Genomic DNA, 18,340 nt, shown 5'->3' with positions numbered 1-18,340 from the left:
AAGCACTAACCAAGGTAAGTCACCTTGGCTGCACAAAGTTACGGCATAATGAGTGTTTCCATGGCTCCAGTAATTCAAAGCCTGGGGAACATGAGCTTTGCAAAATATAATACAGCAAAGCCTTAAGCTTGGTCCCTTGATGCTCCTGTCAGCTGTAGATTTTCAGAAATGGGCCAAACCGTGGATTTGCCTGTGGTCATTAGGATTGTGCTGGTTTGTTTAGAATCAAAAAATCATTTAAAAATACAGAAAATACATTTTAGGAACATTATTCACAAAGTGTCAGGTTGGGAGCTGATTTATTTGCACACAAAGAATGCTTGCAAGAAAGATAAAAAAGAGAAGATAAATAGGCTTTAAGTTTGTTTCAATGCTTTTTATACGACAGCTACTGAAATATTGACCTTGGAAATAGTGAGTGTCATCTACAAAGCAAAACCAAGAAATGTAGTGTTCCCTTTTCCAATGCTTCAGCACTAGTCATGGTGTGAATACAATTACACTATGTTTGCTTCTTAATTTAAACAAGATGAGAAGTATGGATTCTTTGCTCATTTGAGATATTAGCATGAACATTCTAGAAAACATTTTGGCAAAGTAACTCCTTGTGGTTAGTTTTCCATGTGAAGCCTCTGGCAAAGACTAGTGAGGGATCAGAACAGAAGCGTCTCCAGGGTCTTTGAAGTCTCGCAACCAAATGATTTTGCTCCATCTTTTTTTCAAGTTGATAGTAGGCCTGCCAGACTCCAGTGGTATTATTTGTAATTTGACTTCTGTTAAAGCACCATGAAGAGGAAGGTTGAAGAAAAAATAGCTTAAGGAGTTTTTCTGAGGGTCAGCTTATAGGGATTTCTTCTGCAAAGAGAGAATTTTGAGGTATTAAAAAGGGAGTGGTCTGGCAAAAAAAGGTGGTATGCTCTTGTCTAGTTTTCACACACTGATAATCCTTAAGGAGAGTAGATTGTGTCTTTTTCCCTGCCTTTTGGAAGGCTGAATGGTAAATGGTAGAAAATTTTGCTTTTAGCTTATACACTTGATTTTTTTTGTGGTTTTAAAGAAACCCAAGGTTTATGTGGAACTTTGATTAAGCATATTATGCATCATTTATAAGCAATTAAAAACTACTTGATCGTCCATTTGTCACACATAGTGTCTTAAGAGCAGGGCCTTGAAGGGCAGCATGTTAAAAAGAATGTGAATGTGCACAGACATATTGCTTCATACATTAGTTAACCTCTTAGAGGTTTATTAAATAAAATTAGCTACTTGGAAAATTGAATCTTTTTAAGAGCATCATCTTATCAAATCTTTTTCATGAAAGTTATTTCATGCATTCAACAGATTTTGTGTAACTATATTTCTTGCCTTCAGTCAAGCTGTGATGTTAAATTATTTTAAATAAATTAAAAAATATTATCTCCCAGCTTTATTCTGTATTGTGAACTACATAATAATGCCACAAAACATATTGATACTTGTGCATATATCCAGAAAAATAACAGTACATGCTCAAAGTGCAATGAAAGTGTCCCGTAAGTACTGGATGAATCTCTGTACAGATACCTCCCACATATTACTTTGAAATTCATTCTACCTAGAGGAAGATTTTGCACATATGTTTTAGATATTTTCAACGTATAACTTTAGATTTAGATGAAAAGTGTTATTTAGACATTTTATGCCACACTGTTCCTGTTTTACTCATGTCCCAGGTAAGAAATATTGTTTTGAAATCGTGGTTACAAGAGTCTTTTATCCAGAAAAAATACCTGTTTGCTATCTGTATGGTGTACTTTATTCCAGCAATGTGAGAAGATGTTGTAGTGCTGATCCTTGTATTTTTGTTTCCCAAGTGTTTTATGCTCTTTCAGTTTGTCTGTCCCTACTTAAACTTTTAAACAATGTATTTCAATTTAATTTGATAGGGTAGGAATCTTGACAATGCTGTTTCTACAAGTTCTGTTAAAATCTTCATTTGACTTGTGTAGAAAGACCCAGGTTCCTGCCTTCATGAGTGCCTTTCATTTTGAGAGGCAGAAGCTCCTTGGGCAATGAGTACTCACTCTCCCAGCCCTCAACAAGCTGTGAACTCTTGCCCTGTAAGAAGTGGGAGAGATGTGGAGTGAAACGGAGAAGACATGCCGGTGAGGACTTGGGATCTAGGACGTAAGTCAACAGGATGTCAGGCTTCTTCAGTTCTACTTTTTTGAAGATAAACGGGTTTAAGTATAATATATTGGCTATTTTGGTATAGGAGACTGAGCAGATATTAAAGCTACTCCTTTGCAGGACTTACAGAGATGAGCTAAGACTGCCAGATGGAGTCACATCCCTGTATTTAGTTTGTTGTCTATGGCATTGTTGAAAGTGCTTCCTACACAGAAAAAACAGTAGATTGAACCTATATAATCACATTCATTTAAAAGCAGTAGTACCAGAGTTGCAAAATTTCTTGGCTAAACTGAAAAGGTCATATTTACCATAGAAAACCAATATCTATATAATTTTGTTGCCTGCATGGTGTTACTTTTTTAATAGTGGAAAACAAAGCTATTTATGTCCTATACCACATGTAAACAGATACTTGTGTTCAAATAGAGCCCTTCTGTAGGAGTCATAGGCCCGGAGTCTAGAAAAGGAAATCCTGTTGTGTTAACTTTGTTGAGTAGAAGAATAACAGGGAGTTTAGCTTGTTGGTATGGGAAGAAAAATATGCAAAGTAACACTACAAATATAGCCTTGCAGTCAAGTAAACTTTACTGGTTTATAAATCCTGGCATTGCAAATCTGGATTGTATATATACCTTTTAAAATTGCACTGGTACGTATGTATTTCAGGAAACTTCTATCTTGGGACTATTTTCTGATTCATAAAGTTTTCATTTTGATTTTAGAAAATCAGCCTGTAATTCCTTAGCTACAAAATAAATACACCGTAGCCTTTTCAGATGCCCTACAAAATCCTTCTGCTGAGCTGAGTCACAGTTTCATTGCAAAATCTTGTGTTTTGAGACTTGTGGCTCCTAATGTCCAGTGTTTAGATACCCAGCTGAGATGCTTTCTAAATGCACATCAAGGGATCTCAAAAACTCCTCCGTGCATAAATCAGTAAAACAAGAAGAGCAGATGAGTTTGTTTTCTGTATTGTGCAGCTATCTTTAAATCTACAGAGCGTAGACTGTACCCTAACCCTTAGCACACATACTGTTGACTTAATTGATTGTAAAGAACACATAAAGATCTTGGGATAAAAACTCTTGATGTTTTCTTGGTATGTAGACCAAACTGCAAATCCTGGCAGCTAAACCAGCTTCAGGTATATGAGTGCTTTTTTAACCCCTGTGACCTTCTGCTCTATGCAATCAGCTCTGAGCTGATCCCTCATAAAAACTCACTAGGCAGAAAGCAGGTTTCATGCAGGAAAGTGTTCAGAGAGCTGCAGAGATGCCAGTGCCAGCTGATGGTGCTGGGTGTGTGCAGCAGGTCTGGCACACTGAGGGAAAGACTGCACAGACAGTGTGTGTGCAAAAGAGATCATTCTACTTAGGTTCATTAAATCTGATTACTCACTAGGTAAGGGGATCTGTACTAAAGTTATCCTTGCCTTCCAGTTTTTAAAATTACTTCCTACTTACTGGTTTCCTGGTCTGGGCCTGGCTGTACAGCAGAGCAGAGTTAATGCCACTTCCAGTGACAAGGGCAGGGGATGTTCACAGAAAACACTTCTGTTCCTCACGTTGTTGCATCTTGTGTTTGGGTTTAGTAAATACAACAGATGAGGGTTAAGTTACCCGTTTGTACTCCAAGAAGATCTCTTGGCCTGTAGATCACAACACTGCATGTCTTGAACTCAGGTAGAGCTCTGTGAAAAGGGAGAATGGGTGAGCACACAGTGTAGGCAGTTGCTACATGAGAGAGGGGCCTCTTTCTTAAACTAGACACATGGATGGCTTATTTAAAAAAAAGAAAAAAAAAAATTTGTTTTCCTGTATTCTTTCAGTCTATGAAAGCTAAGGATAAAGCAGTAGTCATATAACATAATAAAACAAATAGAAACAGACACAAACTTTTAGAACTTTGGGCCAGTTCAGACCTGGATGTGAACTTTTTCAGCTAATTCTCTTCATGCAGTAAATTTAGTATAGGATCAAATCCCTTTTCCCTGAATTGGAAGGAAGGGTGTAAGGAAAAATAATTTGGTTTGGAGCAAGATAAAGAACAGTATTTATAGGTGTTCACTGCCTTATAGTCAGGCATTGAGTTGTGGTATCTCTATGAGACAACGCACTTCGTGCTCTGATTTATTCAATTTTTCTGATATACTTCTGTCTGGTTTCCTCCCAGAACTCTTCCTCTACAACAACGTAGATTGAATGTGTTTTTGGAGGAAGTGAAGTTTTGCCAAATAGGATTTTCTATACTGCTAGGGGAATTCTGCATTGCTAGATGGTGATTAGAGCTGAGCCTTGTGCACTGATTTAGTAAGCTAAAGTGAATGCATGTAACAAAGTTGTCCCTAGAATTTACAACTGAAAATATCTCTCCTAATAGAAGTTAAAAATATTGTTTGTCGCAAATGAGTTTGAGTTTTTATAGACCAAGTCTATTAGACAATCTTGAAAACTTCAGTGGTGCTTGATGGATGTATGGTTGCCTCTAACTGAGCTCTAAGTACCAATGTGACAGAAACATTTTGCAGTAAACAAAGATTATGCAACTGCAAGAAATCAGAGAGTACTGGAGTACAGAGTCAACTTCAGAAGTGGAATTTTCTGTCCAAACAGCAGCTGTTCTGGGAGCTTAAGCTATGCTGTGCTATCCTGGAGGGAGCAGGATGATTCTGTTCTCACAAGTCTGAGAGTTTTACAGGCTGCATGTAAGATTCCAGGGCTCATATACAACCAGGCCACCCAAAAGATCTAGCTCAGTTTTGTATCAAATATATACTAATGTTGTACAAGTTAGAAAGTGCTGTATCATCTTGAGCAGACAAACTTAAAGTAGATCACCATGGGAGTTTCTGGTTTCTTCAGGGTGGTACCGTGAAAGCTATGATCCAACAGAGATACTTAATGATATTGGTAGAGATTTTGGAGGCTACTGTGATCTCTTTGATTTTTCTCAGGAAGAGCATTTGCTCTTCAACACAACTTTGGTATTTGCTAGAACTGGCTCCCTGAATAGTAATTGGGAATTTCCTTTTAGGAGTAATTTTAAATGCTTTATATAGTATTGTCCTGTATCCTCCACTCCCAAAACATCAGAATGTACCTTTAGCAGTAGCACAGATAGCATGGCTTTAGGACTGAAAGCTTCTCATATTGTTTCTCAGTGTTCTTTTTGTATCAATACTAAGGATGAGTTGGTCTGAAGGACTAGTGGCTAGAAATTGCCTTTACGGGGAATTCTCCTGCAATATTCTTATGGTTGCTGTCATGTGCTAACCTCAAGCAATAAATCTGGCTTACTCATTTGATAAATGCTTTATTCCTCCTTCCCTAAACAAGGAGGGTCAAACAACAAACACTTCTCACAAATCAGTCTAAAGATTAATTTGTGGTAGATAAGTAGTGAAATAATCAGTAATCTACTCTGTCATCTTCGGCTACAGGCATCTCAGCTGCTCCCCTGTCACTCAGACTATTGCAAACCAGGAACAACCCCCCCTAATTCATGAGCCCTGTCTTCATTTGTCCCCTCTTGATTGGTTTCAAGTTCTAAACCTCCCCACCTGGTCCCTGAGCAGTAATTAAGGCAATTAGTCTCTGCCTCCCAGGGCTAGTTGCTAACACAATCCAGCTGATTTACCTCCAGAGATGTTTTGTAACGCTCAGCAAAGAAAAAAATGTTGCTGCTATAAGCAGATGGAGGTAAAAGGTAGAAAGGAAAAGCAAAAACAAGCTAGTCATCCATTCTGTAATTGTGCCCTATATTTCTCTGTAAGCAATATGCTCCTCTCTTGCATACGCAATAAATTTGTGTGGTGCCTCTGTTGCATTCCTTGCTTTCCCCAAAAGAAATAAATGTGTAATAATGTCATCTTATTATCAGGACCAGTTGTAAGTGGCTGTTTGGTACTGAACAGACTATCTTGGGTTACATGCATGTCATTGATTTGCTTTGGTTTTTTGCATGAGTCTGTATCTCAATATGCTACCATTACTGTCTTATTTCTTCTAATCTGTACTTCTGAAGATGTAAATTATCAGTCAGACTCTCATGATCAGAAGAGGAGTGACAGGATTGTGCCCTCTCACCTAATCTGACATATGACTGTAGTGACCAAGCAACACAAAGTGAAGGAGGGAGAGGTTAAATTTGTCTCAAACAATGGGGACAGATAAACTGGAGTTCCCTCCTTCACTGCTTCCACCAATTGATTTTTAATCTCCTTCCTAAACACTGGCACTTCTGCCATGCTCAGATTGGAAAGGAAAAAGGTGGGAAAACCTCTGAAATGCTACTGGGTAGGAATGACATAGGAAGAGGAAATCAGCACAGGGAAGAGCTTGTAATAAATTCAGAAAGAACACACCAAAAAGGGTCATTGTTAAACCGTTTTCCTCTCTCATCACAATCATTTTCAGTTTTTCATTATTTCCTGCCTTTTTTCAATGCTCTGTGTGCTTCTTACTCGTATGAGTTAGGGTAAAAAATGCTGCTCCTCCTTCCTTATTAGAGAAGACGGGTCGACAGCTCGGCATATAACCAGTTGTTTAATAAGTCCAGCTGCTGTGTAGCCTTAGGCAGACTTTATAGAAAGTTGCTGAGTTCCTGGACCTCGAATAGCACACTCTTGCCAAGATCCTGGCAAGAATGGGACAGAGGCATCCCTCAACTTTGTTGCTTTCTTTCTTTTTACCTTGTGAAAACAAATGCTCCTTTCTTTTTCTGCTGCTGCTCTTGCAACACACAAACCCTTCAGTGCTGTATTACTGTCTCTACATCTGTCTCTGCTGTTACTCTCTGGACGTTTCTTTTGAGACTTTGTACAACCTGGAAGCCTCTTGCCTATCTTCCATCTCCAGCTTTTCTGAGATACACAAAGACAGGGGAGTAAGGTGAAAGTGTCAAAAAACCTTTCTTACCTCCTGACTTCTCAATGTAACTTGAACTCTTTCACATGCAAACATGTTTACTCCTTGGGAAAATTGATGTGCAGATAGAAAAAGCTTCCATATACCTGGAGGAGTAGCAAACTCACAGCAAAGAGTGAGAGGAAGAAAAGGTTAGTGGGGTAAAGGGGTAGGTACAAAGTCTCAAAGTTCTATGGGGTTATAGTTATCTTAGTAAGGGCTTCACCTGTAGCTGGCAGTTGTAGACTCCAGGGGTGTTGCTCACAAATAAGCATGTGATTTCCCAGTACAGATTCATGCTTTGGGACTTGAGAAAATAGCCTTATGTTTCACGGTTGTAACTGAAGAAGAAAACAGGTTATTGAACCCTTTTGCTGTCACAGCTTTAATTTATGGCAAGAAGGAGCAGAGAGATATTTAGGGAGGAAGATGCGAAGGAAATAAGATGAGAGTCAAGAGAACAATGCAAGAAGAGAATGAAGCAATAATAAGAACTAAAGCATAATGAGTTCAAAGTGAAAGAAAAGAATGAAAGATTTCAGGAGGAAGCCACTTAGAAAAAATGGTTTAAACGGAATCAAGGTGCATTAACAGAAGGAATAGCAAAGGAGGGAAAAAAAGAACAGAGAACAGAGATTGTGGCAATTTTCTAGTTCATTGCAGCTATTTGACAAGGGACCTATGACTAAATCAGTGAATTGCATGTAGTTTGTACTTCTCACTGCTAAGCTAAGGAAGGGGATTCTTCTACTTAGGTAGACACCATTTTGAGAAGACAAGTTGTTCTTTTCTATTTAAAGTAACATTCTTTTCCTTCATACAGATATCCCTAAGAAATTAAAATCCTAGAAATAAAACAGCAAGCTCCTGTATCTCAGTTCCTGTTTTTGCTGACAGTAACTTCATACTGAAGTCAGACTTCAGAGGCCATGACTACACTTATTCAGCACTTCCTACTTTTGTTTTGAAAGCTAACAGCAGTTTGGGATAATTTTTAACAATAAGGGTAGCACTGTTGGCCAGTAAGTGCAGTCTTTGAAATATAGATTGGGTTTTGTCAGGAGTTCTGCTGTTCCCTTTTGGAGAGTTGCTATGAAACTCAACTACTTGTTATACCCCTGCTGATGTGCTCAGTTATGTCTTACTCTTTTGTTGCTTAGTTGAGGACAGGCTGCAAAGACAGGAGTGGGAGTCTCGAGGCTTGCATTGTCAACCTGATATTCATGTTTTTATAGGTCTTCTCCATCTTAGTTACTTCCTAAATATGTAGCCTGTATTACAGGTTTCACTCTCAATTTAAATATAACAAGAATAAATTTATAGTCCAGTGTTTTTGCAAAATAGTTTGTAGCTTTTATCAGCCAGTTGTCTATCAACTGACCCAAGATCTGATTGTCAAAAATGGTCACTACCAGCCTTAAATGTGAAACTCAGTAGTCACTGAAGTGTATTTCATAAGAAAAATGCTCCCTAATTCCCATATAAACTGTTGCTATTACATTTAAAAAAGAAAATAAACCAGAAAAAAGTCTGGTAAACAGAAGACTGTGGAATCTGGGTGGAAACTATAAAGGATCTTGACAAAAGGTGAAAATTTCACCAAAAATTAGAAATGGTAGTTTACAAATAGAATTTTGTGATTGATGTATTTTGACAAACCACAAGAAATACATGGGGCGTTCCAGGATTCTTGGCTTCACAGAGCTTTGCTAGTACCTGCAAAGTTTGCTAATGCTGCTTTAGGAGACCACTCATGAATTTTCTGTAGCTTTGATAAGAAGGTAGGGTTTGTTTGTTTGGTTTTTTTTAGTAAGGAAGACTCTTACAAGAGTATAACTTCTTTAATCAGATCTTCTGATTTGATTTTGGGAATATAGTAGGAAGTGTTTAAATCCCCTATCAGCTCACAGTTTGCAGAAATCCAGAAGTTTGTGATGGAGCTTTTCTGATGTGGCAGCCTCTGTTTCTCAAATTCACAGAAACTCTGTCAGATCCTTTCAAAGCTTCAAAATTGCGGTGTATGATGCCAAAAATAATTTAGCCTTTCATTTGAGTCTGTCACCAGTTAGGTTTGGCTTTTCAGTTCTCACAAAGGCCATGGTTTTTTTGCCAAAAACAGCAGCCACACTTTTCAATATGACCAGTTATTGGGGGTTATATAATTTGGGTTTTTTAATATGTAGTCGAAAGTACCTGTCTTCCTACATCAGCGACAGGAGATCTAGAAGTCATTAATAAAACAACTTTGTAAAATAAAATCTGTGAGAAGTAGACAAGTTTTCTGCTCTGTTATATCAGTTCTACTGTGGTACTCTTGACACTGGTGGGCTAGGGAGGTTTGGTCACACTTATACTGATCCTTCAAGAATTATCCCCCTCCAGAATGGCTGAGAAAGGAGCAGGACCCTTCCTGAAGGTGCTGAATAAGGTAAGAAGAGATTGGTTCTGGATGAATTAGAAAGAAGCTTTTAAAATTATCACCTCTACATATGCCTCATTCTTCTACTTGACTGAGAATTCTCAGCTGCCTCTCTATTTTTACTCTCTACTTAATTTCTGAGGTTATTTCTATTAGGGTAAAGGGATGTATTTCAATAATGTCGGTCAATACCACTGGGGATGGAGGTAAGGCAGACTATTTTATTTAAAAAGAGAAAATATGCCTCAGGAAGATGTGTGTTTCAGAGGATCTATTTCTTATCTTTCAATTATCTAAACTTCTGTCTATCCAGCTAAAGCCTGCTGGAAGGAAAGTGTCTGGGTAATTTAAAGTTTACTCTACTTATTGCTAATAAATTTGCTTCTGGTGAATGGAATATGAGAAGAAAACTGATAATATTATATAGAGTGGCTAATTACTGAGAAAGAATGAGTAGTTAGTCTTGGGAATGTTCACTGTTCTCTTAATGACTACTGCAAAAGCAAAAACAATTGTCTTTCTGGAACTTATATTGTTAACACAGAGCAAACAGAAAAGATCTTTTAATATTTCAATGCAATACAAGTTTTGTGTAAAAAATGTATTATACAATCTACTCTCACTTCACATGTTGAATAACACTCTTACAGAGCCAAACCTATGAAACCCTAGATTTCAGTTCTTCATTCTTCCAGTAAAAGTGCTGTTATCCTTATTCTCCAAATAGCAGCATTTTACACAACAACACCTTCCCATTATCAAGGGTGACATTTCATGGAGTTGGAAAGGCCAATTGTGGTGTGACAAGAGGAGCAAACTGGTCATAGTCAACGGCAAAGATATGAGAAAGATGAGCAAATGTGTGACAAGTTTATAAAAATGAGGTTAATTGGATCTTGAAATAAATGGTGAGATGGTGGAATTGTATCTGAGACTTCACAGTATTTTCTGTAATGAGAAAAAAATGATGGGCAGTGAGGTTTCACACACATGAAAGTATGAAGGTTTAAAGGGGCCATGTAAAAAGGAAAATAATAGTAAAGTCTGGAAAAGAGAAAAGCATAGGATTTAAGAGGGATTGTGGAAAAAATGTCTTATTAATAAAAAATAATAGAGAGCAGGACTTCTGTCTGTAAAAGCTGAAAGAGGATTGCCTAGGATAATAGCTGAACCTTAGCTTTCTAGTTATGCCTCCTGATTTACTGTTTGAATTGAGGAGAAAAAGATAGGAACATTTGAATTCATAGTTTCACCTCTTTTAATATCAAAAGGGCATGTATGTGCCAAATGTATTTAATGTTTTCTAATGTGTTATTTTTATTACATATTTTATAGATTTAATGTAAAACAACCCCACTACCTTCTGTAGGCAATTCTGTGCAGTATGGAAAACTCAGAGTTTGCACAGGAAAGAAAGTGGAAAGCTAAGTATCTAATATTCATTTCAAATATCATTTTAAGAGAAAGATATAGAACATAAATTTTCCCTTAACCTTACAGGTTTAACCTTTTATATTTTGTTTCTGTGCCAAATAAAATGTGTCAGTTCACTGAAAAGCAGGGTATTAGAAGTTTTTTAAGAACCTTGTCATATATAGAATCAATTAAAAATGTAGATGTGAAATAAAAAATTAAAATCAAGCTCTAATTGAATTGATAGTTCTGGAAAAAAACAGTCCCCAGTGTCATCAGAATATTCAGATCCCTTTCTGTATCATAGAAATGGTTTCTAAAAAAAATGTATACATACAATAACACATGAGAAAAATATGGAAAAATATTCCTAATTTGCAAGAATGATTGCTGGAATTTTAGACTTCTGAGTATTCCATGGTACAGGGGGAAAGTCTGAGATGTAGAAAGAAAAGAAAGGGCTGGAGGTATAACCTGGGGGACAAGCAGAACTCTGTCAGCTTCATATTATGGTTTTATTTACTCATTAAAAAAAGGAGAGAATAATCTATAGCCAGTAGAGTGTTTTCATCTCTGCCTACCAGTAAATATTATTTCATAACTCCTTTCCTTTCAATGCAGTATGGAAACCTGTGCTACTCTTGTGCCACTCTTTAAATCTCCAAAGCTCTTCAGCTCACCGGAGTGCTGTGGTATCTAATGTGACAATTGAAAGAATTATTCATGATGCAACTAAATGTAAACATAAATTGTAATGTAAATTTGAAAAATGAAGCTTCATTTTAAAAAAATTTTAAAAATCTGTTAAGCTTTCTTCAGAGGCTTTTTTTCCTCTGAAAAATTGGGATAATTTGTTCTCTTTTTGGATTTAAAAAAATCACAAAGGCATAATATTTCCAATTTTTGGTCATTAAAAATAACCAGCCTCAATAATTAATTTTCTCCCGCTGAATAACTTTTGTTCCAGTAATCAACAGCCTTCTTTGTACACTCACTGAGACAGCCAAGAGTCTCTTGCTATCAGTTGCTGGAAGAACCTCCTGCAGTGACTTCTCATGGTATCATCCTCCAAACCATGTCTGATGGCCATACCCCAGGTCTGAGCCTACCAGGGATTGTGGCACTTCGTTAGACTTTATATTTATTGATGTTCTGGATTACTTCTGCTTTATTTCTCACAAAATAGCAGCATTACTTATACTGGCAAGTGTGGGGTTTCTGCATTGCTGACTTTTGCATACACGGGTTATTCTTTTATCTTGCAAAGAAGATGATAAGCCTTTTCTGTTGTAAGCATATTAGAAATCAGTCAAGCAATAAATGAATATAGTTTCCATAGAAAGGTCTCAAATATAATACACTTTGGGGTTTTGGGAATTGTTTTTTTGAGAAAGTTTCAGACCAACTGGAGAACATCCAGAGCAGACCAGTAAGAATGATTATGAATCTGGAAAACATGAGTTTAATAGCATGAATGCATTTATTGGGAAGAGAAGATTGAGGGGAGGGTTGATAACAGTCTTCAAATGTCTGTAAGATGCTGTAAAGATAGAATAGAATGCTGTCTTCTCCAGGTACACTTGTCCTCCATTGCAACATGTGGTAGCCAGGTGAAAAAGAAATAGGCTTAGTACTGCCTATGAAAATCAGACGTGGGTATTAAAAATATTTTAATAATTCCAAAGACAGTATAAGGGATGCATAGCATCTCTGTCACTGGAAGTCTGACCACAAACTGTGGTCAGGAATGTTCTTCTGACTTTGTTCTGCAGCACCTGGATGAACCAGATGACACTTCAGTTGTCCTCTGAGGTCTTTTATTGTGCGATTTGACACTTGTGTTACTTCAGGTGACTTTTGTTGCTGACTTGTAATGTATTGGAAGGATGTTGATATATCATGTTACAAGCTCCTGGAAGCAGGTTGTTAGACAAGAATGTTTACTTCTGTTTTTATAAAGCAGAAGTGTCTAGTACTTATTATTGCAAGGAAGATATTAAAATAGGGAACTCAGAATCTTCACAAAAGGGCAAGGACAAAGTGGCCAGAATGTATCTATCAACATCTCTCTATTTTTAAGACAACTCTATAATAATATAAATGTTTGGGGGAGGCAATACTCTTGGCTTTAGCTTTGGCCTCATTTGTACTCCTTGAATAATTTCTTATTTTGCATTCCTGTCCCTTTCTTTTCCAACCCACGTTTGGTAAGCACAAAGGTTTCACCTGTGGAACACCTTGTGTCTACTAATGCTTGCATGATTGCTTTAATCTTGCCTTGCTGTATGCTACCTCTCTCCCTTCCTTGTTCACACACTGTTTGTGATTTCAGGTGGTAAGCTGGAGCCAAGAACTGCTCCTGGTCTTAAACTGACTGGCAAAACAAACCAAACCAAAAGATTTTAATCAGGGTAATTTCTCCAGCCTAGTTCACTGCAGGACCATAAAAATATATGTGTCAATCTGAATGAGCAGGTTCCTGCCTGGCAAAGGTGGAAGCAGTCTTTCAAGGCCTAAAACTGGGGCATGTGTACTAAGGTAAAGATGTCCTCTGCTGACCTAATCTGTGTTTGTTTAGCACTGCAGCTGCTTAATAGAGCTCCAAAAGAATGTGTTTACTAGCTTTTGCACGACTGAAGAGTCAACAGAAGTGAGAAAAACAGTCTGTTGTTTCTTCTCTGACTTAATATTAATCTCTGTAGTAATAGAAAAAAGTAGAAATTTTATTCTTAACTGAGCTTTTGTAACCTCTTACCTCAGTTTCCTGATGCAACAGCTAGGAAAAAACCCACTCTTTTTTTTCCCTTCCACTGTACACAGTCTTCAAATCTGCGATAATAAATAAGGATTTCTGCCATGCAACTTTGTCAGAATATGTTATTCTCCACACTTAATTTAAAATGGAAAGTTTTTCTCAAATACTTTGGAGAAGACATTGGACAAGGCTCTCTATGCAATGCTTTCTTCAGAGAAAAATTACTATTGCATTTTTGAGAGATATAACTAATTCTCTTTGGCCTCAATTTCTTTCCTTTACAAAAGCAAATCTCAATCCTGCTGCATAATTTATGATCTTGGCATCCAGCCCAAACATATGTACATACTGAAATCAGTTTTGCATCTGTTTAACTTCATGCACATGAGTAGTCTAATTTGATTTATTCTGATGCAATGACTCTTGTGAAATCAAGTGTTTGCAGAACAAGGGTTTCAGACAAGGGTTCCTCTGGGCAGTAGCTTCTGCTTACTACACTTTATATGGGGCCTAACACATAAATTGGCCTTTTGAGTATCTAGAAGCCCTCTGCATGCTGTATAGCTGTAGTATGAGGTGAAACAGAGTACAAAAGAACAAGTCTTGCCTAGGTCAGATCTTCTATTGCATAGCACTTGGACACAATAGCAATAATTGTAACAATAAATAATTGTAACTTCTTTAAAAATGGTCTTCTGGCAATCTCTTCAGGAACTAGGAAAATCACACTTTGTATTCTTTCATAACAGGCTACCAGGCTGCAGGGGTTGGCCTTCTGGTGGCTACTGGCCAGGTTAAATGCTGTCGCTTATATATGCTAAAAGCTTTGATAAGTTATAGCCATCATCTTGTATCAGGATGAAATCATATTCTTCTGGAGCCTCATTATTCAATGGATACAGCACCTCCTGCAAGGAATGGTAATCTGAATCAGTAGCAATATAGATATCCATCATCTTCCCAGGACGAAGTATGCTCCTGAGTCTTTTCTTCCTATGCCATCTCATGTCTGCCAGGCTGAATCCTGGCTAATTTCTTGCCTCAAAGCTGCCGTAGGCTGTAGAAAGAGAAGAAGTGATGGTGACCTTGCTACTTGTTGAAGGTGTTTGTATCCAGAGGCTGGTTGTTCCATTTTCTTTTGGTGTTTTCTCATTCTCCCTATATCTGCTGTAAGGATCTGGGGACTGGAAAGGGAAGAGATTCAGGAAAGGAGATGAGAGAGGCTGCAAGATCTTATGTTAGGAGCATTAGCGAATAAAAAGTGGAACCCTAGTGGATTTGTACTGTGAGAATACAGTCTATGGCAGATAGATTAAAAAGGAAGGTTTGGAGGATGAGTGCTGTTGAGGCAAGGCAGGGAAATGAATGGGAATCACTGCAAAAGTGGGGGTGTGCAGAGAACCAACACACGATGGAAATGAAAAATGAGGAAAAAAAAAAAGGAGTTGGAGTAAGAATATAAAACAAGAAGTGTACCTTAAAGATTAATGGTTTTGTTGGTTTTGTTCTCCTGCTTCACTGCCCAGCTACATTGGTCATTGGTGAAAACACCCTTGAAATAAAGACAGTTTTAGGAGGCTCAGAATGTAGATCAAGGCATGTTATTTTAAGTATTTGAAATGTATTTTTGAATGAGGCATTATGCTCCTGACTTTTGGTGACATTTAGGCAGGAGGCACCTAAGAAAAGCATGTGTGTGAAGTTCGTCATGTAGCACCTGATTCAGGACTCTCTGAAGTTAACAGACTACAGTGTGCTTTGAAGCAAGAGAGGGAAATACTGAAATATTACAGGACTAAAATATTACAAAAGTAAAATTGTGCTCTGCATTACCTAAATCTGAACCTGATGGCTCTGGTGAAGATACTCTCTGATACTTTTGTGAGACTGGGGTGAAGCTTTGATCCTAGAGTGTTAAGTTGTAGAAGGCTTTTTATTACTGAATGTTTTTTTTGGTTGGCATTTTGAAAAGTATATAAAGGAGACGTTTCTGAAGTCCTAATGTTGCAAGGAAAAAGTGCACATTATTGACTTTTGGTAATGAAACATTTCTTGGTCCTTCACGTGGATACATTTTAATGAGATGGTCATCTGACTTATCCAGCAAGCTAAATGTTCTGCTCAGGAGAAAATTCTAAATGTTGATATGCAAATGGAAAATGGTTTTACTATAAAATTCTCAGAATAACATTCAAGATGTTAACAAACCTGCACATCTCTAATTCATTCTGGGGTTTTGCAAGTGAAACTGGAACATAATTATCTCCATGTTTTCAATAGCTTATTGCAGCTCTGGATAATATTTCATATTGATTGGACTAATAACTAATAACAGTGTTTTCTACTTAAATCATCTTTGCCTTAGAATGTGGAAGTTTTAATCCTTTATATTTTTGTGCAAATCAACTGCCCCTTATTTACATCTTGGCTGATACAAAGAAGTTGATATTTGTAAGAAACTTCTGTATGTAGTACTTAAACAAGGCTGTAGGGCAAAGATCTCATGTTTACTACAATTATAATAGGTAATTCATTTGTTAATTGGTTTATTGAATTTACAGCTGCTCACCTTTTTCTTTTTAAGTACTGAAATGAATATTAATGTGAACTGTTCACTCTTAAAAGGATTGTGAGCACTTCATGTTGAACGAAGAGTAAAAAGAAACAGAATTCTTCAAATACTTATAAAGCGTTTTTGATGAGCAGACTTTATTTCCATGGTGAATTTTTACAATCATATTCTTTTTTGTCTGTTTTCAGTCCCCTGCACATAGCTATTCAAGCTATGACTCTGGCAAGAATGAGAGTGTAGACAGAGGTGCTGAAGATTTGTCTCTGAATCGAGGAGATGAAGATGAGGATGACCATGACGAGCAGGAAGATCCTGAGAAGGTTAATGAATCAGATGGGGTAGAAGCTGAGCGACTGAAAGCTTTTAACGTAAGTCTCCTTGCACTGGCTGTCTGGTTTACATCTGCTGTTCCTTTACCTTGTTACTTATGGGTAAGTTTGACAATATTAAAGGCACATTAATTTAATTTGCAGGATTTCTTTCAATTATTATTTTGATACACATTAAACTCTTGCCAACGGATGACAGATTTACTGTGTTTTATTTAGAATCTTAAGGCAGAGGGCCATATTTACCAGTGAGGAAGACAAAGCTTTGTTTTGTGTGTGTGCATGTGCGTCCGTGTGTGTGGATGTGGAGGTGTGGATGTGCATGTTCACTCATTGAGCGGGAAGGAGCTGTAGCTTGTTTATCAGAAGACCATTGCAGTGGTCAGCTGCTTTCCCAGTGTATGTAATTATGCATGAAAACACAAGCAATTGTTCAAACAAAGAAAAAGTGAGATTCAGTTCAATAAAACGATTAGCAATCACAGCTTATTGTTAATAATGAAACTTAAGTAGTGCCTATTTTCACAATCTGTTCTGTTTTACCTCACAAGTTCTGTACCCTATAGACTATTCTTTTCTTGTCTTCTTTTAAAATCAGCCCCCCCCCCATAACCCTTTAAAGAACTGTTTTCTTAATATTTCTGGCTTCCCATTACAAAGCTCTTCAGTGGATAGAAAAGATGTCTTCCTGTTGGTAATCAAGACAGGAAGCTAGGAAGAGAAGAGAGCCACCCTCCAAACCCATCTCCTCTGTCTCCCTCTTGCCAACAGATGTTTGTCAGGCTGTTTGTAGATGAAAACTTAGACCGAATGGTCCCAATCTCTAAGCAGCCCAAAGAAAAGATCCAGGCTATCATTGACTCATGCAGGCGACAATTCCCTGAGTATCAAGAGCGTGCCAGAAAACGCATACGTACTTACCTCAAGTCCTGCAGGCGGATGAAAAGAAGTGGTTTTGAGATGGTGAGTTTTGTTTAAAACCCAGCCCTAGTTTCCATCAAAACCCCATATGTGAATCCATGGCACTATTTTGTTTTCATCTTAGTGTCTTTGTTTGGTTTTCTTTTTTTTTTTTTTTTGGTTGGTTGTTTTTGGTTTTTTTTGGTAATACCAGGTCAGAGGTTTCTTTTTCCCTCCTTCATTTTTAATGAATTTATTCCCTTTGTTCACTGGTTTAAAAGTGCTTTGAGACACTAGATTTCGTGAGATGCACTCATAGAAAACACAGAACAAAGCCAGACATAAGAAGGGAAAACAACTGATGGCATATATAGTGACTTATTTCCTACTTTAGGTTACAGTTAGAGACTTTTGGCTGGAAAAGTCTTGCAGTAAGATGGATTTTTCATTAAAATGCCTCTGATAACTGGATTTCTGTGAGATTTGTAAAAATTAGATCCTGCTAGAGAAATGCTATACCCAAGTGAATGCCCAGTGTAGTAAGATCCCACTGTCAATGTTGTTTTTTTCTTGTATGTTTTAGCCTATTATCCATCAGTAAAAGTTGCTCCTTTGAAAGCTTTCAGTTGACATATTAGTGTGCAAAATACATCAAATGGTTTTAAAACACAGACATCAAACTTACAGTTTGCTCATTCCAATGGTTTAGCAATTGTAATTGAACTAAAGACCATGAAAGCTATGATCGTATGTGAATGTCAGTGTTTTCAGACATTATTATCTCAATAGTAGCACACGAATGGGTAAATAATAAGTTTTCTAACCGATGGGCAGCTTTGTATGTTTCCAAAATTAAGGAAAGTTGGAAGAAACTAA

General features: G+C 37.3%; 1 protein-coding gene across 4 annotated transcripts in view; it reads left to right on the top strand.

Annotated features, from left to right (window-relative positions):
- NOL4 (nucleolar protein 4) overlaps positions 1-18,340 on the top strand; it is a 201,266-nt gene that overhangs the window by 138,288 nt on the left and 44,638 nt on the right. For 3 of the 4 annotated variants that reach the window (XM_051611489.1, XM_051611487.1, XM_051611486.1), the window contains exons 7-8: positions 16,424-16,603; positions 17,336-17,527. In XM_051611489.1, coding sequence (XP_051467449.1) covers positions 16,424-16,603; positions 17,336-17,527 — 372 coding nt within the window. The remainder of the gene's footprint in view (positions 1-16,423; positions 16,604-17,335; positions 17,528-18,340) is intronic. The other variant, XM_051611488.1, reaches the window with a different exon arrangement.

The sequence above is a fragment of the Apus apus genome, chromosome 2 (assembly GCF_020740795.1).
Source record: "Apus apus isolate bApuApu2 chromosome 2, bApuApu2.pri.cur, whole genome shotgun sequence".
NCBI classification, from domain to species: Eukaryota; Metazoa; Chordata; class Aves; order Apodiformes; family Apodidae; genus Apus; species Apus apus.
Note: the sequence above shows the minus strand (reverse complement) of the source record. Positions and strands in the feature narration are given on the sequence as shown.